This window comes from Anthonomus grandis, chromosome 4 (assembly GCF_022605725.1).
Source record: "Anthonomus grandis grandis chromosome 4, icAntGran1.3, whole genome shotgun sequence".
Classification (NCBI taxonomy): domain Eukaryota; kingdom Metazoa; phylum Arthropoda; class Insecta; order Coleoptera; family Curculionidae; genus Anthonomus; species Anthonomus grandis.
The window spans coordinates 28,652,899-28,680,648 of record NC_065549.1 but is presented as its reverse complement, the minus strand read 5'-3'; the positions used below and the strand labels follow the sequence as shown (position 1 = coordinate 28,680,648).

At 33.2% G+C, this 27,750-nt stretch overlaps 2 protein-coding genes across 4 annotated transcripts in view; one reads left to right on the top strand and one right to left on the bottom strand.

Moving 5' to 3' along the window:
• LOC126735001 (uncharacterized) overlaps nt 1-3,631 on the bottom strand; it is a 28,515-nt gene extending 24,884 nt beyond the window's left edge. Inside the window, exon 1 of the mRNA XM_050438871.1 lies at nt 3,038-3,631. Coding sequence (XP_050294828.1) covers nt 3,038-3,393 — 356 coding nt within the window. The 5' untranslated portion in view covers nt 3,394-3,631. The remainder of the gene's footprint in view (nt 1-3,037) is intronic.
• A 17,928-nt stretch (nt 3,632-21,559) lies between these two features.
• LOC126734991 (claspin-like) overlaps nt 21,560-27,750 on the top strand; it is a 51,994-nt gene continuing 45,803 nt past the window's right edge. For 2 of the 3 annotated variants that reach the window (XM_050438856.1, XM_050438855.1), the window contains exons 1-2: nt 21,560-22,406; nt 23,194-23,367. In XM_050438856.1, the coding sequence (XP_050294813.1) occupies nt 21,702-22,406; nt 23,194-23,367 (879 nt within the window). In that variant the 5' untranslated portion in view covers nt 21,560-21,701. The remainder of the gene's footprint in view (nt 22,407-23,193; nt 23,368-27,750) is intronic. The other variant, XM_050438857.1, reaches the window with a different exon arrangement.

Genomic DNA, 27,750 nt, shown 5'->3' with positions numbered 1-27,750 from the left:
TAAATACTAATATACATTATGTGACTCTAATTATATAGGCATATCTTTAAATTATTGGATAATTTTTTTAAATATTTTGTAGCAGTCTCTAGAAAATTTTTATCTCTCCAAGCACATCTGCAATTGCAATTCTCTGTGCTTGGTATTAGGAGAAAATGTACAGAAATGGGGTCTGAAATAATAATAAAATTTCAATATAAGGGAAAAACTATCCACAATGGATTACATCAGACATTTTTTTTCAAACCAACTACATACACACAGGTTTGCGTCTTTTAACTCTTTGTATAAATATAATTTTTTTTGTAAAACTGTAAAGGCAATTATTTATTAAAATTAATAATATATTCAAATATTCAACAACTTGGTTTCATGACAAAGGTTAGTGATTTTCGTCAAGTTCAGGTCAAAAGGTCTCAGCTTTAATTCCCATTCAATTAAAAGAAACTTTTTCATTATTATTTTTTATTTTCCATGTTTGTATTTTTTATTGTAATTTTTTTATATGAAAACATACCCGTATGATATTTTACCTATTCTTTTTAGTGTGTGCCATTGTATATAACTGAGGCATGTTTTCTCTGCAATTTTGTGATTAACAATAGTTATTTAGTTTTCATCTTTAATCTAGATCTGATGATGCCATAAGGTGAAATGGGTAACTTAACAAATAGACACTGCATTTATGAAACTGAGTTAATTTCCTCCTTGATATATAGGATGTTCTATTTGAATTATCAAAGATGATGCTACTCTTTGGTATAAGACAATACAAGATATTATATTTTAGATTAGATCACAAGCAAAAAGTGAGGTTGCCAAATTTTCAAAAAATGTCATTTCCCTTTTAATACATAACCTACCATCAACTATTTTATTTGTTTTATAAAGACTGCCAAAATCGGCTACTAATTGCACTATATTTATATTAATAGACTATATTTATACTCTTAAAATGATTTACTATTCACTTGTTGTGTCTGTGATTTCTTATGGGATTGTAGTTTGGGGTAAGGCATGACCTACAGTAATTTTCAAATTATAAGCACAAAAATGGATAATTAAAATAATGCTTTTTAAAAGCAACAGGTATCCATCTGAACTAGTGTTTACGAGAAAATAGTTTATTAAATATACTATTATTTACCAAATATACATAAAAGCAGTAATTAGATTTATGCTGAATGCCAATACAAGGAAAAATTAAGCAATTTCAAAAACACAACAGATGCTGCAAAATTGGATTTATAAAAGGCAGATCTACTGATGCAGATTTGGTGCTGTATGTCAACTACCTCTACCACTGCTTGGAGAAGGGACTTCAGGTTGACTCAATATATACAGATTTTTCCAAGGCTTTTGATCGAGTTAACCATGGGGTACTTTTGCAGAAGCTTAGGGCTTTAGGTATTGTGGGGCCTCTTCTTCAGTGGATCTCGGGATTCATCAGAGGTAGAACCCAGATTGTTAATCTTGGAGGTACATGTTCCTCTGAAATTTTGGTACCATCTGGGGTGTCACAGGGCTCTCACTCGGGCCCTGTTTTGTTTTGCCTCTTTTTGATTGATTTAGTTTGGAAACTTGAAAATTGTCGTGTGCTAATGTTTGCTGATGATGTGAAGCTATTTAGGCTTATCACATCCCTTTCTGATGCTGTGCTCCTGCAAAAAGACCTCAATTTATTCTTTGATTGGTGCCACTTGAATAGAATGTCCCTTAATATCAATAAGTGCCATAAGATTACTTTTTCTAAGCAAAGAAACCCTATTGCTTTTCTTTATAAAATAAATAATGTAGCAATTGGTGTAAAAACAGAGGTTTCTGACTTAGGAATATTTATTGACTCCAGGTTATCTTTTAAAAGTCACATCAATCAGGTGACTGGTAGGGCAATGACAACTGATTTGTCTTTGTTTACTTTTAGATTACTTTATTGCTCTCTTGTTAGGCCCATCTTGGAGTATGGCTCAATTGTGTGGTCCCCTCATATAACTGCTACATTGAGCAGATTGAAAAAACTCAAAATAAATTTTTAAGGGTGGCGGCTTTTAGATGTGGTTACAGGAGACAGGAGTATTACTATCAGTGAGTCAGGGATAACCTGAACTTACCCACATTGGAGTCACAAAGAACATTACTCGACTTATGTTTTATGCATAAGGTTTTAAATGCTACTATAGATTGTCCCGAGTTATTGTCTCTTTTTAAACTTAGGGTGCCTTCCAGATTGAATAGACAATGAGAAATATTTTCAGTCCCATTCCACCATACCAATTATGGCATTAATGAGCCAATTACATGAATGGCTCGAAGTGCTAAGGGTCTGTCAGGACAGATAAACTTTTTTGACTCTAGGATAACATCTTTTAAGGGGCAGTTATAGAATATTATTTCATAGGGGCTTTAATTAATTAACTCATCTACACCTTACACTGATTTATAGATAGTTTTGTATATAATGTTTCTGAATATATATGTTTGTATGGGTATGCTATGTAATACTTTTGTAAATGGATTCCGTTAATAAATAAATAGAATAAAAAGTAGCTCTGCAAAATCCCAGGCATACTCTCGGATCATATTTGTTGTGGGGGCCAATTGCATTCATTAAGTTAGTCACTTTAATGTTTGAAAGTGCAACACATAGTATTTTAACACCATTGTGCATAAAGTACTTAGCAATAACACAAGATATTAATATTAAATTTAATGTTGAACCAATTACTGATTGAGTATTTAAATTAATGAAACCATAAATTAAGTTGCAGATTTGGGACTTGGTGCTATGATTTGTGATCAGAATCTAAGAAGTTATTTATTTGTGAATATATTTATTTGACTTATGGGTATATGTTACTATGATTATAATCCATATTGCTAACAAAAATTATTATGCTTATTATTATTTAATTTACATAAACAGGAGCTTTAAATCTATAGTACTTCTAAACAACTGTATACCTACATTAAAATCAAAAAATTATTAAGTTAGTTTCAAAACAAATTTACCAATTACATTCTAGTACATGTTACTTACGGAGGAGAATCTGTTTTCCTCTTGCCCAACATGATTTTGTGTTCAGCCAACTGATTGCAAAAAGATTGAGTTGCAAATGGGTTATAGCCTAGTGGGGTGTCTGGACTACCAAAATTGAATGAAGAAGGAACCTGTGGATTACCAGTAGGTGCTGTAGATTTGGATGGTACATAATTGGCCAACATAGGATTTGAAAACTGAACACATGAATTTATATTATAATTTAATCCCAAATTATGTTGGGGAGATGATGAATATATACTTGAATACATGTTGCCCTCTGGGTAAACCTCAAAACCAAAAACAGAAGTCTGTGGTTGGTTATTCGTCTCTTTTAACATATTATCCGGTTCCATACAAAAAATCTACACTGTGCTTTGACTCTGATATAAAGGACTTTTCAAGAAAATAATCTCACTCTTGGATAAATTAATTATTTCTGCCGTACACCTTTTCACTTCAACACTTTCACTCTAACACTTAATTCATATATTCCCGAATATTAGGCTCCTTATTTAGGCTCTTTTTACTTTTATAACCACAGAGCACGAAAATATAGCGAGCGAAATAATGCACGTAATTGTAAACTGACAAGAATTCTTGACAGATCTGATGGCGCCCTCTAGCCTGACAACGTAACCTTTAGAACTCATTTGTAGTGTTGGGACAAACCTGCTATTTTCGTATAGCAAATGCTTTTGCTAATGCGAATCAGAAATAGCAGTCGAAAATAGCTGCTATTTAATAGCAGGTGCTATTTGAGTTTTATTCGATACATACATGTCGTGCATAGCTAGTCCTAGCTGTAAACAGTGTAAACTTTAAACTGTTAAATTTTAAAATATAAAATACTGTAAAAAGCCATGAGCGGCATGAGCGAATTTGCAAAAGGAACAATTATTGTAAACTATAAACAGACCGAGTGGACAAAGAATAATCGCTAAAAGCTTTTATTTTTATTCCTTAATTTTTAAAATATTAAAAGCCGACTTCTTTCCGATAACGCTATCGCCAACGCTGCACCATAAGCTGTCGCTGTGCCGCTGCAACCAACGAGATACCAGACAATCAGCTGCCGAGCTGTCTGCGTAAAAAAATTCAGTTGCTATTTTAATAGCAGCGATTCTTAAACTCATAGCAGATAGCAGTTGCTACTAAACCAAATAGCAGTGAAAAAGTAGCAGACTGCTAAATAGCAACCCAACACTACTCATTTGTTACAATGGGTACGTTCAGCCGAAGTCAGCGGATGAGTAGTTGACCTAGCGATTGCGTTCGGCTAAAATGCGTACGATAAAAAAGTTTAATTCGAATCCCTTAGGAGTTCTTTCATAGAAAAAAGTTTTATCCAAATCCTTTGGGAATTTTGGGAGCTAGAGCCTTTTTTATTTCTTTAACATTTGGCTTTTTAATTAATTTTCACGACAAAACGGGACGGCGGACTATAAATTGGTTGCTGGCAACCGACATATGCTGCGTTCTCGATTTTGGTTGCTGGACATCGATCGGACGCTAGCTTCACACACATAAGGTTTTTTTAATTATACTTTTCTAAGATGCTAAAGTAACCAACCACGAGAGCGGATTAGACGTCGGAAATGAGCGGAAAATGAGCACGACTACTCCCTCGTAAACAGGGTTGCCACCCGTCCCGATTTGGTCGGGACAGTCCCGATTTTACCACTAAAGTCCCGCGTCCCCACTTTAAGATCATATGTCCCAATTTTGGCTGATTGCCCCCGAAAAAAAAAAGAAAAATTATCAAAAAAAAATCTGCATCCGTGCTTCGAACGAATGCGGGTCGCAGAGTTGGCAGCAACGCTTAACGTCTTGGCTAGTCGGGGGATTCCCCGTTGAATAGAATTAATATATTATTTTTGTTATCTTTCCCATTTAGTATTTAGTAGTTCAGAGCTTTTTGAACTAAACCGTTAATACTAAACTGTTAATCTATTATAGCAAGCACGATTTTGACTTTGATTTAACGCTAGTTGATTTTTTTTAAATATCGCGGTGTATCGATAAACGTTATAAGTGTGTGTGATTCATTAAAGCATTTTAAAAGGTAAGATAAAACCATTTTATTCAGTAGTTATATTTTTGTAGTTTTTTTTGGTTCAAAAAAGATTTCTAGCATTTTAAAAATATTTTATTCTGAAAATAGTATTAGATAGTATGTGGTTCTTTTATTCTAATTAGATTTAAAATGAAAGATATCTGTATTCATTATTTTTCTAGATTACATGAAAAGATGAGCTTGAGGAAATATTTGGTAGCACAACCTAAACCATCAACTTCACAAGCGCAAGATGGTGAATCTTGTTCTGATTCTACAGAGTCTAGAGAACAAAAAGAATACGTAGATCCATCTTTAAGTCCACCCAATCCTAAAAAGAAAAAGAGGCTTTGCAAATATAGGAAAGTTTAGCAAGAGGATTTTCCATGGGTTGCAGGTACATCGAATGAGCTAGATGCCCGGTGCATTCTTTGTAAAAAAGATTTCTATTTCTCATGGCGGTTTAAGTGACATTAAACACCATAAAGATGGAAATGAACATAAAAGACGTGAAAATGCGAAAAAGTCACAAATACTAACAACATTTTTTGTTGATAACAAGAACATACAAAACACTAGTAATGTGATAATAGCCGAGTTAGCACACATTTTTCATTGTGTTAAACACAATCAATCCTATAACTCTTTAGATTGTGGGATAAAACTTCTTCCGAAAATTCTGTATGACTCACATATTTGTAAGAAAATGTCTTGCGGTAGAACCAAAGCGGAAAATATCGTTAAAAATATTTTGAGGCCAAAGTCTGTAGAACAGATTTTAAATGATTTAATTAGCGAAAAAGGGGTTTATAATTATTTTTCTGTAGCAATGGATACATCGAACAAAGGAAACAGAAAAATGTATCCCATCTGCCTACAATATTTTTCAATTGAAAAAGGTGTTCAATCCAAATTACTGGATTTCTTTGAGGAAGCTTCAGAAACGGCTGATGCAATTGCCAATTCTGTTACCAAAGCACTAGAAAGATTAAATTTAAAAATTGAAAATCTCGCTGCTTTTAGTGCTGACAACACAAACGCAAATTTCGGGAAAAATAGATCTGGCTACAGCTACTACTCTTTTAAGAGAAAAAAATTCTCGGTTAATTAAAAATGGGTGTTTGGCACATGTTGTTAACAATACGTTTAAATTTTATCTTCAGCAATTAAATGTTGATGTTGAAACAATTATTTTAAAAATTTATAACCACTTTAGTTCTAGTGCATCCAGAAGGGAAAATTTAAAGGAATTTGTTGAGTTTGTAGATTTAGAATGGCAAGAATTATTAAAACATATTCCAACAAGATGGTTATCTTTAGGGCCTGCTATTCAGCGACTTCTTAAAAACTACCCTGCAATATTATCCTATTTTATTTCATTAGGTAATGAATGTCCCTTACCTATTAAAAAACTTCTCGAAATTGAGAAATATGAAGAAGGAAGTGACTTAGACGCTTATTTACACTCCAAGACGGTTATTTACTTACATTTTTTTTGCCAATTTATTTCCCGTTTTTGAGAAAGTCTCGCTAATTTTACAAAATGAATCTACTACATCAACAGAATTATTTGAAATTATGTTGAATTTCAAGAAAAGTTTAGAGAACCGTTTAGAAGAAGAATTTTTTGGATCCTATGCTATGCAAAATATCAAGAACCTAAAACCTACAAAACAAACAACTTTAATTAATGATTTTATGTTGGTTTTAACTCGGGCAATAAATGATCTGGAAAAAAATTTTGATTTTTCTGAGAATAATACTTTTTTCATAATACAGCCATTAAATTTAAAAAAATAATTTTTTCTTAATGAATTATTAAAAATTGTAAATGTTTTAAAACTAGATGAAATAGATTGATACATTATTTAATGAATACTCAATTATAAAAATTTGCCTTAAAGAAATTTGTGAAAAGAACATAACAATTATAAATAAATGGCAATCTATTTTTAAAGCTACATCAATTCAAATGCCCGCATTGTTGAAAATAGTTTCTTTTTTATTAAGTATTCCACCATCTAATGCCTATGTCGAGCGAATATTTGCATCGATGTCGTTAAAGTGGACAAACACAAGGAATAGATGTTCAGTTGGCTTAATTAAAATCGAACTTCAAATTTCATATAACTTCAATTTAAGTTGTGCGGAATTCGTAGAGAAGATTAAAAATGATCAATCTCTTATTTTGGCAGCAAAATCAAATAAAAAGTATTCTTTTAAAAATAAATAAAATTATAACTTTAGTTTTTAGCATTTCTATTTAGTTAGAATTAGTATATAGTGTACCTAGTACCTTTCTTAAATTTAAGTAAACTAGAAATAATAATTTTTCTTTTTAGATGTAGTTAAATAAATAGTCAAATGTATTAGAATGTAGTCAGGTTAAGTTCCCCGGCTTTTTCCCATGGTTATATTGAACGGACCTTCAAAATCTACCCCGGATTTGTTTGTAGTGGACTTACGTACATCATCCGCCCCACATATGACGGTGTGGCAACGTTGGTGCAAAGCTTAGACTATCGGCTCCTCAGCAGTGCTGCCAGATGTAAGATAATTATCGAATTGTAACATAATTTATCCTTAAAATTTAACTGAAATATTACTTGTACCATATTCGATAATTGTAACATAATTTCACTAGAAAATAATTGAAAACGTTAAAATATATTTTAAACTTAATAAACTACCAAGAGAATTTAGGATTTTTACCATAACGTGAGTTATATTATTGGCAAAATGTATATGTATACCATCTAAGCATCTACCCATTATATTTCCTCTCTATTGGCTAATTTTCAATTATTTATCCGAACTCCAAACCGACAATGCCATCTCTGGTGCAAGTTCAAGACCAAATCAATCAAATCCAAATCTTTAAACGGCGCTCGGCCTGGGTTCCGCCGGTAACGAGTTGTGGGAATCACCGAACAGAACGTCAAATAAAAATGAAATGAAATCATACATATTAAAGCATACGGCAGAGAGCTATTACTTTTTCACTGTGTAATTGGTAATATTATAATTGAAACGTGTAAAATGAACGCTGCAACTACTTCAAAATATTCTTCTGATTCGGACTGGGAATCTGAAGCAAACATCAATAGGAAACGTTTTAAAAACATGCAAAGACGAGAAACTAGACCTCAGCAATACAGGGTAGAATGGGAAAATCTTTTTAAGGCGTGGTTAAAACCTGTTAAAGGTAAGTGTAGTGTTATATTTCCATTATGCAGGGTGTTAATTTAGTATATTAGGTACAATAAATTTGACAGATAAATGTTTAGGTTATTTTAATACAAGTTTGAATAAACATGTGTCGGCAACGACGGTTTGTTTACGAGATGCAGTGTGTTAATCTTAAATAAAACAATTGGTTTTTCGGCGCCTAATATCCTAATACGCTTTATCTAATTCTGTCATAATTTGGCGGTGTATAGTTTATACTAGTGAGCTGTTAATTTAGCCTTAGCTTGATTAAATTTAATAGATGCGGCGTCGTGAACGGTATACCTAAACGAATATTTTTGCTTTGAAAAATAATCGTAACTGGCTTTTATATATAGATTTTTTATTTTCATTAGATAAATTTATGAAAATAACAAAAAACAGAATAAATAAATAAATTCGGTCGCTTAATATTACATAAATTATGTAATTAATAATTGGTGGGACTGTGGGACACTGTTTGATTTATTTGGTATTTATTGTGTTTTAGATAATCCTCTACGGGCAAGGTGCATTGCATGTAACACTGATTTCCAAGCTGATATTACAGTCATCAAAAATCACGGCAAGGGCGTTAAACACATGAAGCTTGTAAAGGGACTGGCATCAAATCAACCTAAAATCGATTCTTAATTTTTTAAAAAGAATGAGGCTCAAGATCAAGTTTCCCAAGCAGAGATCATAGTAGCCGCTTTTATTTCTGAGCATAACTTATCTATAAAACTGTCAGATCATTTAGTGCCCCTTATGAAAAATATGTTTTCTGACTCCAGAATTGCCAAAGACATGCAAATGGGAAGAACCAAATGTACCGGCCTTATTAAAAACGTTTTGGGGAAATGTTGTTTTGAGGAGCTTGTAAGAGCTAAGGCATAAAAGGTTTAGTTTTTTAATAGATGAATCTACAGATATAAGCAGCGTAAAAAATATGTGTGTTTGCGTGCGGTACTTTTCTTCAAAATGTCAAAAAGTTGTAACTAGATTTTTTAGTTTAGTGCAATGTTTTTCTGGCAAAAATGCTGATGAAGCAAATACTGGTGCTACGGCTGAGGTAATATACAATACAAAATATCCCCCCTTAGAAATTTCACTTAAATGCGCATTCCCGTGAAATAATACAGACTTATGCGGTCAGTCGCCACTCGCCAGGGAGCGCTGTAGTCATCGTAAAGTCGTAAGTTCGCCACTTAGTCCGCCATATTGATTATTTTCTTTGTTTACGTGTTTTGTTATTGTACGTGTTTACTCGTTTTAACCGAGATTATTAAGGAGTGGTGTTTTTTTTAAAGCATTTAACTGCTTATTGAAAGTTACTTTTTGTGTGTATTTACCTTTTTTTTTGTGAGTTAAAGAAAGTTAGCCATGTATTTTGCTGGTGAAAAAAGACCTAAAAAAAAATGTTGTGTACCGGGTTGCTCCAATAAAGATGGCAGTCGTTTTCGTTTTCCTAATAAAAACCATAAATATTGAATTGATGAGTGGCTGAAAAAAGTTAACAATCCGAAGCTTATGACAATGCCTTTTGATACTTTATACCAAAATTGTGTTGTGTGTGAGAGAAATTTTCTGCCTGAATAAAGGCAATATGGCTCAAGGCGGGGGCTTAAACCAGATGCAGTGCCAGTTCTATTTCTTACTAATGAATCAGGTAAAAAAAATTAATTATTGCGTACCATTATTTTATTTCTAACATAATAAATTGTAGAAGAGCCAGAGCCACATCACCAAGAATGTAATTAACCACGACTACAACCACTTTTGCAGTTGTCTGTACAAGATTTTACTGAAGGGTTGCAAGTACCTGAAGTGGATTGCTTACCTGGTTCTTCAAAAGCAAATAGTTCATGCACGACCATCAGTCAGAATAAATTTCTATCACATGGTAAGCTAGAAACCAATTTTTTAATATTGTAATATGCTGGGTTTGGAATCCAGTAAATTGGATCAGAACACTTGTGGAAAAATTGAAAATGGTTGTGCAAAAATCCAGCTCTTAATTTGTTTTAAAACACTTGCTGGAGGGGGGGGGGGGAAGGCACGGGTTTATACCCTATATTATGCTTTGAGAAAACGGTTTTCAGAATGATAATTTCCAGTCGCCCAGCTAAACTATATAGCTGGTGGCTGGTGGCTTATGCTAACTAAGCACCAAACTAATGTTAAGCAACCTCAAATTACCATTTTATGAACGGTTTCATGTGTACTTCATATGAATATTTTTAAATTCGTTGGATATAATTATAAATGGCCAAGAAAGCACTTTTAAAAATAAAATTTACAAATATTTAAAATTCATTTGTAAGAATATTTTGTAAATTGTTTATTAATAGTAGTTTTGTTAATAAACTAAGTATGTAACTAACTATAAGTATTTCTTAGTAAGGTATATAATAAGTAAATCTTGTTTTGGTAATAATTTTAAAATATTTTTTTTCAATGTTTTTGTGTGTTTTTTTATACCTACTACTGTTTCTGTATGATAGTTTTTACTTAAGAGTTACTAATATGTATGATTTGCAATTTTTTTGTTTTAATCTTTGTCGTAACAGAAAAATTGCAAATAAATTTACATATTTGATAACTTTAAAGTAAAAATTATCAGAAAAGCAAAAATAACACCACTTTCAAATTTCCGCGCCCTCCATAAAGCAACGTAGTGGTGCGGTCAGTCAAAAGGTGGCTCTGTAATCAGTCCAATTCTTGAACGTTTGAGAGTTTCTTCTAGGGGGGGATATTTTGTGATATACAACAAGCTTATTGCTGTATTTACATCATCCGGGTTACCCTTAGAAAATATCATAGGCTTTGGTTCGGACGGCTGCTACACAGTGTTTGGGTCAAAAAATTCTGTTGTTACTCGATTAGAACTTAACTTTTTCTTAAACTTAATTTTAATCTTAATTCTTAAAAGTAACAACGAGAATACCAAGCAGGATAATGTTTTAAATGACATTACACAATCCGTTAATCCGGGTCAGATTAAAGCTTGCATAAACAATACAACGACAATTCGTGGCGGAGTTGCAGTACACTGTAAAGACAATAGATCGCTGCAAACGTTAAGAACTAGTTTAATTGTAAAAATGAGCAAAAAATATAATATTGATCAAGCTAAAAAATTTAATCCAAGATTAATCATAAAGGGAGTGCGTTTAGAAGGGTTAGATACACCGGACCAAATAATAGGCAATATAACGCCTTTAAATGATATCTCAGATTTAGCATCTGAAATCAAATATATTACCAAGTTAAAGCAACGCAATAACAAAATTGACCTTGTGATTGAAGTTTCCCCGGCACTTCGTAAGCGCCTTCTAGGACTAGGATCGGTTTATGTGCGTTGGAGCAAGTCAGTTGTGGAGGACTATCTGCATGTTACTAAATGTTTTCGATGTTGTGCATATGGTCACACCGTAAAAGACTGTCGCGAACAAAAAGACACTTGTCCCAAATGCGGAAAAAAATCATAAATTGAAAGAATGTGTTTCTGAAGAAAAAATTTGTATTAATTGTGTTAAATTAGGTTCTCATAACAAACATAATGTAAAGTCTATCTCTACTAACCACTATAGCTTTGATAAAAATTGTCTTTCCTATTAGAAATATTTTTTAAAGCTTGGATCTCAAATTAATTACGAATAACTTTTTTTACTGGGATAAATAGCTATTTTTATTGTTTTTTTTTATATATATAGTTTATAAGAAATGGCTAACAAACAATTAAATTCTTATTTAAATGTAGCCAATTTAAATATTAGATCCTTATTGCCAAGTTTTCCGGATTTTCTCAATTTTGTAAACAATAAATATGATATTTTGGGTATAAGTGAAACGTGGCTGAATGAAAATATATTAAACAGTGCGGTTTCTATGCCAGGTTATAATTTTTTTAAAAAGGATAGATTAGACAGAGTTGAGAGTGTTGTTGGCATCTATGTCAGGTCAATGTTTCAGTGCGAAATTGTAAATATTAATGTTAATAATGTAAACTTTGAATTTGTGCTCCTAAATGTTAAAATTGGTATACACAATATTGCAATACTTATAATATACAGGCCCCCTAATTTGAAAGCGTTTGAAATTAAAAATTTCCTGGAAGAAGTTGTTCCACACCTTTTAGTGACCTATGATTATTCAGTAATTCTCGCAGATCATAATATTGATATGTTAAAACCTAATTCATTATATTCTATGTTTAACTCTTTTTGGTACATACAATTAATAAATGAACCAACTCGTATAACAAATACTACTGCAACATGCTTAGATCCCATTTTTATCAATACTAAAGATATTTGTCATAAAAGTGGCACCGTTGTTTCGGGTTTAAGTGATCACAATTAAATATCTTTTTGCACTTTAAAATTAGTAGTTAAAAGACAAAAACAAAAATTTATAACCATCCGCAATTTTAAATATTTTATTGAGATATATTTTAGGATCGATTTATCACATATTTACTGGGATAATATTTATTATCTTGAGGACATAAATAAAAAAATTCAATATTTAGAACAAAATATTAATTGTTTATTTAATATTCACGCACCCTACAGAACTATAAGAGTCAGTAAAAAGCCAACTCCCTGGTTGACAGACACCTTAAGACTTATTTTAAAGGAACGTGATAAGGCTTTGACTAAATACAAAAATCACAAGTGTTTAGAAAATTGGAGATATTACACGGAGTGTCGTAATTTTGCGTTGGCGTCAATAAGACGAGAAAAAGCTGCATATCTTGCAAGCTTGGAGAGTGACAAAACTGGTAAAAAACTTTGGAAAGGTCTAGAAACTTTAAATATTAAAACAACCAAGAATAATAACGAGCTGCCGTTTAATATATCTGATCCAAATCAAATAAATGAATTTTTTGTAAGCGTCTTTAATAAATCTGATAAATGTGTAAACAAAATTAACTTCTACTCCAGTAATAAATTTACCGAGGATAATTTTCATTTTTTTTTAGTAGACCAAAATACTGTCGTAAACTATAAAAAATATTAGGCAGTGGCGGCTGGTGACTTTAGGAAGAGGTGAAGCGCAAAACCCAAAATATACCATAAGCAGCAAAAACAAAATTTTATTATGCAAATTGGGTCATATAACGACAACATTTCATAAAAAAAATTCCCGAACGCGATGGAATTTACTTCCGATAAACAAGAACTAAGTCAATAGAATAAGAACCACATAACACATTCTTATATGTTATGTGATAAGAACCTTGTTGGCAGCGGCATGCATACGCCGCGCCGTTCTGTAAATTACCCCGCGTGTTTGTCCGTCCGTTGCCATAGCAACCGTCGTAAGCGCGGGGGAAGGTGTTGCATCGGATTATTGTTTCTGCTAATTGTGCTGCATTGTCACATGCGGTGGCGGTCGCCGCTGCTCTTATGAGAATATGTTTAGCGCGCTCGGTTTTCTGAATACTTTTACAAATATATTCTTTATAGGATTATACTAATTTTGATAAATCAGATAAAATAAAGAATTAATTTGTTATAAAATATAAAACAAACTAAATTGTAAACGTAAAAATGTCGATTTTAAAACTCCTAAATTTTTTAAAATTTGTGGTGAAGCGGCGCTTCACCCGCGCCCCCTGACGAGCCGCTACTGATATTAGGTCCAATGCCTCTAGTGTGGAGAACATAACTCGACGTATGTTACACTTATGTCTCCCTGATATACTGGATCATGTCACTCATATTATAAATTGTTGTTTGGAGGTAGGATATTTTCCCAGGGCCTGGCGTGAGTGAGTGGTATGTCCGATTCCCAAATCCTCCAGTCCTGAAAGTGTTCAAGATTTGTGTCTGATAAGTTTGCTTCCCGTAATCTCCAAAGTTCTCGAAAGAATAGTCTATATGCAGCTGTCATCATTTTTAATGTCTGGTTTTAGAAAACATCATAGTACAGCTGGTTCACTTCTAAACGTCACCGATAATATCATGCGAGCTCTTGACAAAAAGATTTCAGCCATTATGATAGTTCTTGATTTCTCGAAAGCATTCCATCGATCATGATTTGCTTGTAGCGAAATTGAAATATTATGGCTGTAGTGATTTTGTTTTGTCCTTTTTTAAAACTTACTTGTGGCGTAGAACCCAGAAAGTGAGGGTGAATAATGAATATTCTGCTTCGAAAAATATTATTTCTGGTGTCCCACAAAGGGCGATCCTAGGCCCATTATTATTTCTTATATATAGTTCAGATTTACCCGGTCTAGTTAAAGATTCTGAAATACATGCTGATGACACTCAATACATACATTATTTTGACTCTGCTAATTTTGATAACGTGGCTGATACTATTAACGCTGTTCTAAACGTAATAAATCAATTCTCAAAAGAGCATAACCTTGTCATTAATCCTAATAAAACAAAAATGGTTTTGTTTTCAAACCGAGGATCACATAAAATATAATGGAAACTGTTCACATTCAATTGGATAACGAAACTATTTTGTTCTCTGATACTGTAAAGGTTCTGTGACTTATATAAATAGACAATTCTTTAAGATTTAAGAAACATGTTAATACTCTTCTGCAGAGGTGTTATTTACGCATGTGTATGCTTTATGCCAATAAACACATTTTAAATTTTAAATTTTAAAACTAGGAAAAAACTCGTAGTGGCTCTTGTTTTATCTATTTTAAATTACTGCCTTATAGTTTATTATTCTTGCTTAGACCAAATGAATCGTTACCGCCTGCAACGCGTGCAGAATACTTGCTGTAGATTTATTTTTAACCTCGGAAAGTCATGTATCAGACTCTATATTTCAGTTGAGGTGGTCAAAGCCACCTTACCTATTCAAATTCTTCACTTCTACTTTTCTTTATCGATTATATAATAGTCAAAGACCTGAATATCTTTTTGGAAAGTTAATACCAAGAAACCAGGTTCACACTCGAAATATTAGATACAATATATTGACCATGCCGTTCACCTCATTTATCCTGGATACGATCTACACACCCGATTTCGACTAAACTTTGGCAGTATTTGTCAAGAGCGATTTGAGTTGCCAGCGGGGGAAAACGCTTGAACCTGCGGACTTCGACGTCATGTGGTTCAAAATAATAGCCAGTGGAGCCACAAAATGTATCTGCTGTATCTACAGACCACCAAGCGACACCCGATATAGGCGGCTCTTTTTGAACCTGGTTGATTGCATTAACCAACTGCAAATTGACTACCCAAGCGCAGAAATCATCGTCATGGGTGATTTTAACGTTCACAATATCAACTGGCTGCGCTTCTGCAACAAAAACGACTATGAAGGACGAGAAGCTGAGCTATTTGCCACCATATGCGGGCTTACGCAGCTTGTGGAGGAACCTACCAGAATCCCCGATCGAGACGGCGAGTTCGCGAGTCTCCTAGATCTGGTCTTGGCTTCAGACCCTGACTCATACACTGTATCAGTACAGGCCCCCCTAGGAACATCGGACCACAAATTGATAATAGTCTCTTGCCAGTTGGATGTTAAAACGCAGGATCCTCCGATGCCGCGGAAGGTATGGCACTATAAATCAGCAGAGTGGAACCATCTTCGGGAATTTTATCGCTCATTCCCTTGGAAAGTCTGCTTTAGAACCAATAACACGTCACACACTTGTGGACGGAGGCCATGGAGAAGCACAGCGAGTCCCGCTCAGTCGCTCTTGACATTTCCAAGGCATTTGATAGAGTGTGGCATGAGGGACTACTAACCAACCTCTCCTCAATCGGCGTACAAAACTCATTATTGAATTGGATCAAAAGCTTTCTAGGAACCACTGTCAATCCAATCTACAGCTTTGCGGACGATAGCACACTTATTTCCACATTTAAGTCCGCCAAACCAACGACAGCCGCAAGTTCTCAGAATCTTAGGCAGCAACAAGTAGCTTCAACCAACAACGATATTAGAGCAATCTTGGAGTGGAGCGGTAACAATCTGGTCAATTTTAACGCTAAAAAAACGCAGGCTGCAGTATTTACGATGAAGACTAACCTTGATGGCCCGGAGCTGGTTATGGCAGGGAAAACATTGCCAATGAAATCATCTTTACATCTTCTAGGGGTCGAAGTCACCAACAGTGTGTCCTGGAATGACTACATTGCCGAGATCGCCAAAGCAGCTTCCAAAAAACTCGGAGTGCTTTTCAAAACGAAAAAACTGTATACACCAGAATAGCTGCTGACTCTTTATAAGGCTCAAATACGCCCTTCCCTCGAGTATTGCTCGCATGTCTGGAGCTCTGCACCCAAACATAGTTTAAAGCTGCTAGATTGTTTACAGAAGAGAGCTATTCGTCTTATCGACAAACCAGAACTGACAAAGAGTCTGGATAGTCTGGAGCACAGAAGAAAGGTGGCTGATCTCTGTTTATTCTACCGTTATTATCACGGTAAGTGCTCCTCTGAGCTGGCAGGCCTGATTCCACCCAGGGCTGTTCCGGCAAGCCTGCCTGCCTACCCCACCTGCCTACCCCAAGGACGTCGCTGTATCGGAAATCATTCATCTGGAGAACATCTTGTTTGTGGAACGGGCTTCCACCTTACATATTTCCCGACGCATACAACCTGCAGCGATTCAAGATAAATGCCCACAAATATCTTCGCGCAAGCACCACTCCAAGAGTGACATAGGACTTTCCTCTTGTGCTTGTGTTTACCATAAAAAAAAAAAATTATATATTATAAAAAAGAGTTATCCAAATCCTTTGGGACATACGAACTTTTTCATTTCTTTAACATTTGCCTTTTTAATTAATTTTGACAAAGAAACCTTATTAATCCTAGGAGATACGAACATTATATCAATTAAATAACACCGGGTGCGGACTATAAATAAGTTGCTGGCAAACGACATATACTGCATTCTGGATTTGGTCGCTGGATATCGGACGCTAAACTCACACACATGCGAAAGTTGCTACATTGGATACAGGTAATTGTAAATGTCGCAGGCTTATTGTAAAATCAGTCGTATTGTAATACGCCTAGGCTTTTATAATATACCTAGGCATATTGTCATATAGTTCAAATAATTCAAAATATCACAATTTGACTAATAATTTTAGGCGTATTATAATACGACTGACCAAGTCGATGATTATAATGATTATAATACGACTGATCCAGTCGAATTATTATATAAAAGCAATATCATCTCGGCTTTTGCTTCATTGCAGTTAATTTGTTATTTCTATGTATAATATAGTTATTATAGAAATAGATGTAGAATGTATAGCTAAAAATCTTGGCCTTGGACTTTTTTTAGCTTTCACAAAACTAGTAATAGAGGGGAAAAAAAGTTAAGCTATAAATATTTTTAATAAAAAATTTATTTGGAATAAAAGTAAAAATTACAGTTTTAGAGTAATTATTTACTGTTGGTGGATTTTAGTTAGAGTTATAGGTCTAAGCTAGAAGAACACTTTGAGAAAAAATTGTATTTGCCGACGTTTTGATTTAAATTAGATCATCCTCAGGGCACTAAAAACAGGTAACATTTATGTTAATATTATAAATACCTATGGACAATTAAATCAGAGTTAATAATTATCTGTATAAAATGGACATGAATTAAATATACGGATAATTATTAACTCTGATTTATTATATTATCATAAATTTTGTCTGTTTTTAGTGCCCTGAAGATGATTTAATTTAAATTGAAACATCGGCAGATACAAGCATTTTTCTCCAAAGTGTTTTTTCTTTGACCTAAATCCGTTAAAGAGATTTTAATGTTTTTGAAAATATACAAATATACCAACAGTTTAAGGTTGAGGTCACAAACAAAAAAAAATTATTATTTATTACAGCATGGTCCGCTTTTATGACATTTGCTACTACATTTCATATGAGCTTTAAAACATAAACATTTATTGTTGCGACACTGTACCTTGGTTTACAAGAACACTTTTTAAAACCCTGTCCTTCAAACTTTGAAAACAATCTTAGAGCTTCCCTTAAGGAAATTGACTTTTTTTCCGGGATGTTCATTATGGTATTATTTTTGCAATAAGAAATTTCATCCCTGGAAAACCATCGATTTAACATGCCATGTGTAGTACCAATTTGATAAACACTGTTAGTTACATTTACTATAGCTCCCAATATATTCTTGGGATCAAGTGGTCCTCTATCTACCTTAGGAACCTCGATTGCAACAATTTGGCCTACATCCAGAGGCTTTAATTTTTTATTGCTGACTTCCAACATTTTTTCTGCAGCGCGTTTTTGTCCCAGAGCAGATCCTTTTCTTTGTTGCTTGACTTTTTCTTCATTTCTGCATAGATCACAAGTCTGCTGTTGTTGATTTAAGGAAATTGATTTAGGCAAATTATTTTGGTCACACTTTATACATCTTAGGGTGGAAGCATCTGTAATAGTTTCTTTATTGTCAATATCAGGTTTTTGCTGAGAAATATTTTCATGATCTTTCTTTTTTTTGATCTTTCCACAAATTCCTCTGTAGCATTATCATCAATATACAGTATTTCTACTCCATGGTTTGCTTCTAAATTGTCTATTGGTTCTTCTAACTCATAGGTAAGTACCATCCTGTCATCTGTATTATTCAAGTCGGTAACTACTGAAGTCTCGATTTCTTTATAAATATCAGTGGAATATTTGTCGTCAGTGTGATTGCTAGTCGTGTCGACTTGTAAACTAGTTATTGTGGCATCGTGTACTCCATCAGATGTTTCGTAGCGATCAGCTAAAGTATCTTCTGGACAACCTCCAGTTGAACTATTATTTAAAGTTGTTTCTAAATCTTCTTCTTTTTTTATAGTATGAATAACTTCAGAAGGCAAATTAGTAGAAAACAAACCAACCTAAAAATCCACTCCAAATAAAGCTTTGTATGGGGAACGTTTAATGATCCTGTGATAAGAAGAATTTTTTTGCCACTGAACAAAATAGCAGCCAAGGGACCAGTTTGTTGAATTATTATCTTTTAGCCAAGATTTAAGCATATTTTCCACATCCTGGTTTGATCTTTCAACACTTCCTTGACTTTGCGGGTGACGCCGGCGTCCATTAATGATCTTGCAAGAGGGCCATTCAGCAACCATTTCATGGATTATCTGGTTTACAAATTCTCTTGCATTATCACTTTGCAAGATAATCGGAGCTCCGAATTCTAAAAAATTTTTTAGAATTCGGAGTTCAGACAAGTTCTTCGCATACATCTTTGGCATTCTTAAATTTTAAAGGTCTGAGATGAATAAATTTGGTAAGATGGTCCTGGTAATTCATTAACCATTTGTATTCTCCATCAGGCGTTGACTGTAAATCGATAAGGTCCACTTGTCCGCGATGATTAAAATCTTTGGATATAATGGGTTTCACTACCACTCCTTTTTTAGGAAGTTGCTTTTTTCCGCACAGGTTGTACAACATTTAACAAATATTTCTACTGCTGGTCTGGGAATTGCATACTTGGATTTCAATGTCATTAACATCTTATCGCGGCCTCCGTGACCCGTACCTATATGAATTTCAATTAATTTGTTATAAAACTCTTTATAGGCAATTATGAAAATGACGTGATCATCTTCCTTGGTTCTTTTTTTAATTACTTTTCTTGTTCCATCAATTTCTATAGTTTCATAAATACGTGAGAAATACAGCTGGTTATTATTCCTTCTAGTTCCTTTATTTTTTGCTTCCCGGGAACTAACTAAAATATCGCTTACTTCTTTTATTTTTTCTAGGGTCCATGATCTTTTACTGCTTTTTCCGTATTCTGAAATTAAAAGACGTTTTTTGTCAATTTTGTAAAATAATAATTACAAAGTTCCCAATATGAAATGTATAGAATAATGTAACTTTTTTTAGCTAAATTAATAATATTTATTAGTTTATCTCCGCCACTAGCTAATGTAAAAACTTCATATTTCTTACAGTTATAGCTCTTCATGCTACTAATAATACTTGTGCAATAACCCTTCCCCCCATAAAAACGCAGAAACACGTGAAATTACATTGAATTTTGCATATTTTAGTGCTTAAGACCCCCTCCTCCCCAAGCCCCTCCAAAAGTTACTGTCTAGTTGCGCCAATGGACTATTGTATTAATTTCGTATCTTAAGCAAAAAGTGTCTAATACAAAAGAAATATAAAGTTGTCAACAAACAAAATTGTGCACGTGAATCCCGCCATTCCCGCCAATGCAACCGCGGTAAAATTAATATTTTGAGGTTATAGTTATGTTTATACAGTTTACTTACCATTGTAAAACTTCTCTAGTTCTATATAATAATTGTCTTTATTCACAAACATTAAATTAGCACTCATTTTAAATGGTATATAAGTAGGTATATCGCACAACACTAATTAAAATTATGATTGCAATTCACCTGACAAACTGTTCAATCTAAATTAAATGATCGAATACAATTCGCCTAGATAGCCGTCAGTCGTATTATAATACGCCTGATCTCATGTAGTCATATTGTAATATACTCACGTACAGATTAAATTTAACAATAAGCCTACTAAGATTCAGTCATATTATAATAAGCCTAAAATTATTAGTCAAATTGTAATATTTTGATTTATTTGAACTATATTACAATATGCCTAGGCATATTGAAAAAGCCTAGGCGTATTACAATACGACTGATTTTACAATAAGCCTGCGACATAAACATTAAATATTATAGGTTGCCAAGTTGCTTTTTCATTATTTTTTCTGTTAAGAATATTTTTTCATTCTGAAAAGTTTGTTGATTACTCTCAAAGTATATATTATTAGTCGGCAAATAAACGAAACTGTTAAAGAGTACATTTTTTATCTGTTACAAAATACAACACATTAAAAAATATTCAGTGGATTAAGAAAAATATATATTGTATGAAAAATTGGAAAATCGATTTGACATCACTGTTTGAGAGATGGTGAACTCAAACAACCTCAATTATGGTTTAAAGCAAAGCTTATTTTAGGCATTCAATTATTTAAGGCACCACACACGTGAGGCAACCTTATGAACTTATATATCTTTACACAGTATTGTAATACATATTAAATTACGATCCCGATGGTCACCCTCCAATTTTTGACACCCTGTATATCACAAACAACTAAAATATAGAGCAATACTTTTAATAGCACAGATCACAAATATAATTTAATAGCTTCAGTAAAAGCGCCCTTACCTATAATGACAATTGACATCGACAGTTCATCTAACCTAAAATAAAATCGCGGGAAAAAACATAAATAAATAAAGTAAAAATCTAATTTCTTCAGAAAATATTGAGTTTATTAGTAATTTAAGTAATATCCAGGTAAACGTAATCCATATTATGTAAGTAACTAAATTAGCAACTCTAAAGTAAAAAAAAAAAATTAGTAAGGAAAAACTACTCCATGAGAACAGTCATAGGGATGTCTGATAAAATAAATATGGAACCATCGTCCTGTTCAAATATTGCTATAATTGAACAATTTGATTCACCTGATATTGATTCACATCAGCAATACGAAATTAGATTAACAAGTACCACAGAGAATGATAACAATGACTTTAATTCACCTCAGAAATTGAATTCTCCAGAAAAAAGTGACCAACTTAATTCAACTGATGAGACAAATATATCAAACAAACTAAGGAATATACAGTCTAATTTGACTTTGAGTAAAGTGCCTAATAATGAAGTAACTTCTACCAACACAATTGAACAATTCGATTCAAATGATACCAGCTGTGATCAAAGACTAAGAAACACTACAGATACAGTAAAGAAAGGCAACTCCTATAGAAATGCTTTAAAAGTCACTTTAACAGAAATAATTGAACCCTTTAATTCAAGTGATGAAATAACAAATGATTTGAGAATTATACAGAATAATGATAAAGCTATAATTGATAAAATTGGTACTTCTACAGGAATAATTGAGCCATTTTCTTCAAGTGACATTAATGTTGCTGAACACACTTGTTTGTCAAGAACATCTGATGAGCTATGTAATGTTAATAGTAATGAAAGTAATATACCAAATAAGAGTAAAATAAAGAGACTGGTTTTAAATATTGATAGTGAGGATAATGAAGAAACTCAGATAAATGATATGGTAAGTAATTAATTTTTATTCATGAAATTTTTATTGTATGATCAAAGTATGGACCTAAAAGCTTCAGATATTTATTCATGGTCTTTTCAGTTGAATATTAACCATACCTTTATCCAGATTTCAGATTATTTAAAGATTATATTACATTAAAAAGAGAAGATCTAATGGAAATATGTATTTAAAAATAGAAAACACTTAAAATGTATTGCTAGTTAACCATCTTCTCTCTTATATGCCTGTAAGTCAGGGTAATATAAAAAAGTTAAAAAACTGCTGTTAAAAGTTTACCTAAAAAGATAGGGTTTCAGAATGAGGATCACAGCACATCAGGAAAGTTAATAACCACCCATACCTAGCATAATATGAAATTTGTAACTGTTTTCAACTGGATTCAGCCTCCATCTTAAATAATTCAGTAAATTATTTCACCAACTAACATAGAAATTTTTAACTTTCATATTAAAAATCAAAAATAGTAATATGACACTCATTCAGTAGTTACTTAAATTTTAGTTAACTATTTACTGGTAACCTTATTATCTAATCAGTTGAGGCACTTCTGTGATACATTGTTAAGGTCAGCAAATTTTTATTGCTTCTTTTGCTGTTAAGGTGAATATTCAAAACCTTGGCATGGAGTTTGTAGAGTTGGATACATTAGCTAAACAGATCTAGTTTATATATTTATTTATTTAATTAGAAAATGTACAGTACAAACATGTGTATAATCCTAAATTATTAGTTTAATGTTCTTAAACTCCCTTGTTCAAGTTAGTCTTTCTATTAGATAGATACAGATGAACTCCCAGTAATAGCAAGCAGTATAAATCTGGGGCAAAGAAGAAGAATTAAAGCTATTGTTGATTCTGATAGTGAAGAAGATGAGACTTCTGTTAGGCACACTCTTCATAATGAAAGTTTTGATAAACATAATGAAGCCAGTAATAGCAGTGTAAGTTTGGTAAGTAAATGTTTTATTTTAATCATTAGATGAAAATTCCTTTATATAAAGGGCTTTATGAAAGAATTATGTCAATGTTTTATAGGTGTTCCCTTTTGACTATGTAAAAGATTTAATTATAAAATAATTATTCATGTAACAAATGATCTTATTTTATGAATACTACTGACAAACAGGAAACAGCAATATAATAAAAATAAAACTGTAATAAAAATTTGCTGTATCTTAAATGGGCGAAAAAACATGTTGGTAAAGAAATTACTGTGATACTTGTAAAATTGATAACATTGTAGTGCCTTCTGCTTTGAATGATTAAGATTTGAAAACTTAAAAATTCTTATATCACTATTTAATTGTACAAAAGGAAATTTTATTGAAAGAAGTTATCCATATTCTCAAAGAGACCTTGATATAAACAAATCAAATGGCAACAATACAAAGTCTTGGTCTCAAAAAATTCTTTTATTTGTTAAAGTGGTGACACATGTTTCGCTCCTAAGAGCATCATCAGACCTAAAAAATAATGCAAACAAAACCAAATAAAATTATAAAAAGACCTTAAAGTAAAGCAAAAAAATACGATGATTTAGCGAGATTTTTGGACTTAATGTAAATTTCCTTCACAGTAATATAATTTTTACTTTAGAAAAAGAAGTTACCAAGACTTTGAATTTACTTCTGACTAGGTAAAACAATAGGATAACTTTTGAAGTGTACAGAAAACCAACCACAACAGATAATATTATCCAATTTAATTCCCTTTCTTCTGGCCAACAAAAGTTTGCTGCTTTTAACTCTCTCATCTACAGATTATTTAATTTACCTCTCTAATGCAGCCTTTAAAAAAGAGTACAATATGAAATTATGTATTTATATATTGACTGCTCTGTTCCCTTAAAGAAATATTCTGCTAAAAAATTTCCATATTGGTTTTCATCAGAGTTGAAAGAGTTAATAATTGCAAAGAAGAGGCCACACAAGAGATTTTTGAACTTACAATTGAATGCCGATTATGGTGCTTTTTCGGTTCTACGGTCAAGATGTAAAATATTCAAAAACACTGCTCTGATGAATATGTGTTTCTTACAGAGCAATCTCTTAGAAATAATCAGCGAAATTTTTGGAAATTATTAAACAATAAAAAGGCATCAGTGCAGTCCCTCAAGAGATATTTTACGAAAACGTTAAATGCTCTTCTGGTATTGATATAGTCAATGTGTTCTTTAAGTATTTTTCTAAAATGTATAGCAATGCACCACCTAACTGTAACGATTCAGTACCTGTAAATCAATTTACAAATAATTTGAATGTTTCTAAGTTTAGCATCTCTGAAATTTATTCTGAGCTGAGTACATTGGATGCTTGCAACGCTCCTGGCTCCGATGGGTTGCCTCCTGTGTTTTTAAAGCATTGCAGCTTTATTATCTTAACACCTTTGTTTATAATAATTTATATTAATTAATTTATCCCTAAAGGCAGGTGTTTTTCCTGATTTTTGGAAATCGAGCTTTATGACGCCCATCTTAAAGTCTGGTGACAGCACTCAGGTCAAAAATTATAGACCAATAAGTATCCTTAGTTCTATCCCAAAGCTTTTTGAGAGGATTGCTTATGGTTTTTTGGTGCGTCTTCTTGGTGTTGTAATTAATGACAGACAATTTGGTTTTATGTCAGGGCGATCCACTAAGCTGAATGTTCTTACTTTTACCGACTTTGTTATCCAGTCTTTTGAGAAAGGTTGTCATGTTATGCAGTGTACTTTAGTAAAGCTTTTGACCGCGTCAATCATGCAATGTTGTTAAGCAAATTAAGCAAGTACACCCTTAACGGTCTGGCAACGGTATGGCTAAAAAGCTAGTTATCTAACCGAAGGCAAATTGTTAAACTGTGCAATTTTGAATCAAATGAAGTTCAGTCTCCATCTGGGGTTTCCCAAGGATCCCACTTGGGGCCGTTGCTTTTTAACATCTTCATCAATGATATTGGAAGTTGTTTCATGAATAACTACTATCTGAAATTTGCGGATAACCTTAAGGTTTATTGTAACTTCAGTTTTAGCTTAAACTTCAGGTTGACTGAAATAGGCTACGGGTTGGTGCGCCGCTAATAATATGGTCTTGAATATCAGTAAATGCCATTCTATACTTTTCGCTCGAGGTACAGGCCAGCTTAATCACGTTTATACTATTACTGGCACTCCTCCGAGAGTGTTATCTAGTGTAAAAGACCTTGGTATAACTTTGGACTCCCAGTTACATTTTTCTCTTCATGTCACCAGAACAACTGTATTAAAGGCTGTGCAATAGCTGGGTTTTATTAAGAGGTGCACCAGAGATTTCCAGGGCCCTGTAACACAACCACTACAAGTTATACAATTGTAAAAATATTTTCTACACTTGTCATTTTTCCGTAACAGAACAATCTTGTAATTACCTGTGCGGCTCTAGTAATTACGGAAGATTTTTTACATATGTAGACGTATTCTGTAACGCAACTTCAGCACTTTTATATTTGTGTTAAAGTATTTCCCACAATTGTAAATAATGTTCTACCCATTTATATCAGTGGGTAAATTCGGTAAACTCAGTATTTTAATATCAACTTTCTCACTGTGAACATTAGTTTTCGTTCTCGGTATGTGGTCAAGTGACTCGGAAAGTGACAATGAAGGTGCCCCCCACAGGGAATACCGATTCAACATAAGAACAGACTTTAATTTTCTTAGCGATGGCGAGTTCAAGGAAAGGTTCCGTCTTAGCAGACAGCAATGTCAAAGTCTTGTTCGGGATATTGGAGCCGCGCTAAATAATAACACAATTCGGTGGTATGGATTGACTCCACAGCAGAAGATATTAATTGCTCTACATTGGCTAGGAAATGGAGGTCAGTATCATGGCGTTTGCGATATGGAGTTTCAAAAATGACAGTGTGCCGATGCGTACATGACACTGTTAATGCGGTAAATGATATAACATTTGACGAAATCGTGTCATGGCCACAGAATTCATTGGATATTATTCACAGATTTCATGGCATCGCCGGTTTTCCCGAAGTATATGGTGCTGTCGATGGAACACTGATAAATATAGATGCCCCGACTATAGACGAGCCAGCCTTTGTAGATCGCCATGGTAAACATTCAATTAATTGCATGGCTGTTTGTGGTCCTGACCTAAAATTTTATTATGTTAGTGCTAACTGGCCCGGTAGCGTTCATGACGCAAGAGTACTTCGTAACAGTAATTTATTTCGAAGAATGGAAAATGGTTGGAGACCCCATCCTAATTCGGTGATTCTGGGAGACTCAGCTTATCCGCTAAAACTATGGTTGATTCCACCAACATATGAAAATCCACTAAATTAAGCCTAACAGGATTTCAACAGAGCTCACAAACGGACAAGAAGAGTAATAGAAAATGCGTTTGGGATTTTAAAAGAAAAATTGCCTTGTTTGAACTACCTACGCGTGAGCCCTGTTTTTGCTGCAAATGTTTTCAAATGCTGTGCTACTTTATGCAACATTTCAAAAGGTGATGGGGACGCGGATGATTTCATGGTAGACGATGGTGAAGAGTTATCAGACAATGAAGAAAATTATGAACATCTCGATGACAATCCCCCTGTTGGAGCACAAGCTAGATTAGGCGAACGGATTAATTATTTTAACAGAAACAGCAGACTCTAGTAGAAAAATATGTATATAGGGTGCTCTAAAATTTATTAAAAACGGGTTTCATTTCTATACTAAAGTTCAAAAATATACATATCTACAAAATAAAGACGAAAATATTTATTTCATTTATTAACAACTTTTATTAACGAAGGATTTATACTATATCTAAACTATAGGTACTAGATAAATTATTATAAAGATAAATAGGTCTTGCCGTTTTCTGATTGGAAGTTATTTTGGAACTGCGAGGTAAATTCAGAAAACGGTAACCCAAGTTCCTTTTCTAATTTTAATATTTCCAGCTTGGTTTTATAGTTTTGTAATTTTATATGTTCAATTTGTAGTTTCAGCTTTTCATTTTTATCGTCACTTTCACCCATTGCAGATTTCTTCAAATTCTGCCAGACAGTATCTCTTACGTAGGTCCAATCCTTCTCTACTGAAAGCATATACTTTGGGCTACTTGGGCTATTTCTCGATTTTCTTTTTCTTTCCATTTCTGGACTTTGTCTTGCTTTTTAAGTCTATCTGAGAAAGCACCAAATAGAATTTCCTTGTTTTCTTTAATTTTTGTCAAAAACTGCATTTTTCTTTCGAAAATAATTTGTTTAGACGACATTTTTACTAACCGAAATCAGCCTTCTCACCGTATCGCTTATACGAACGAACAAACAAAAAACTAACAAACAACTCATAACTTTTAATCCTAA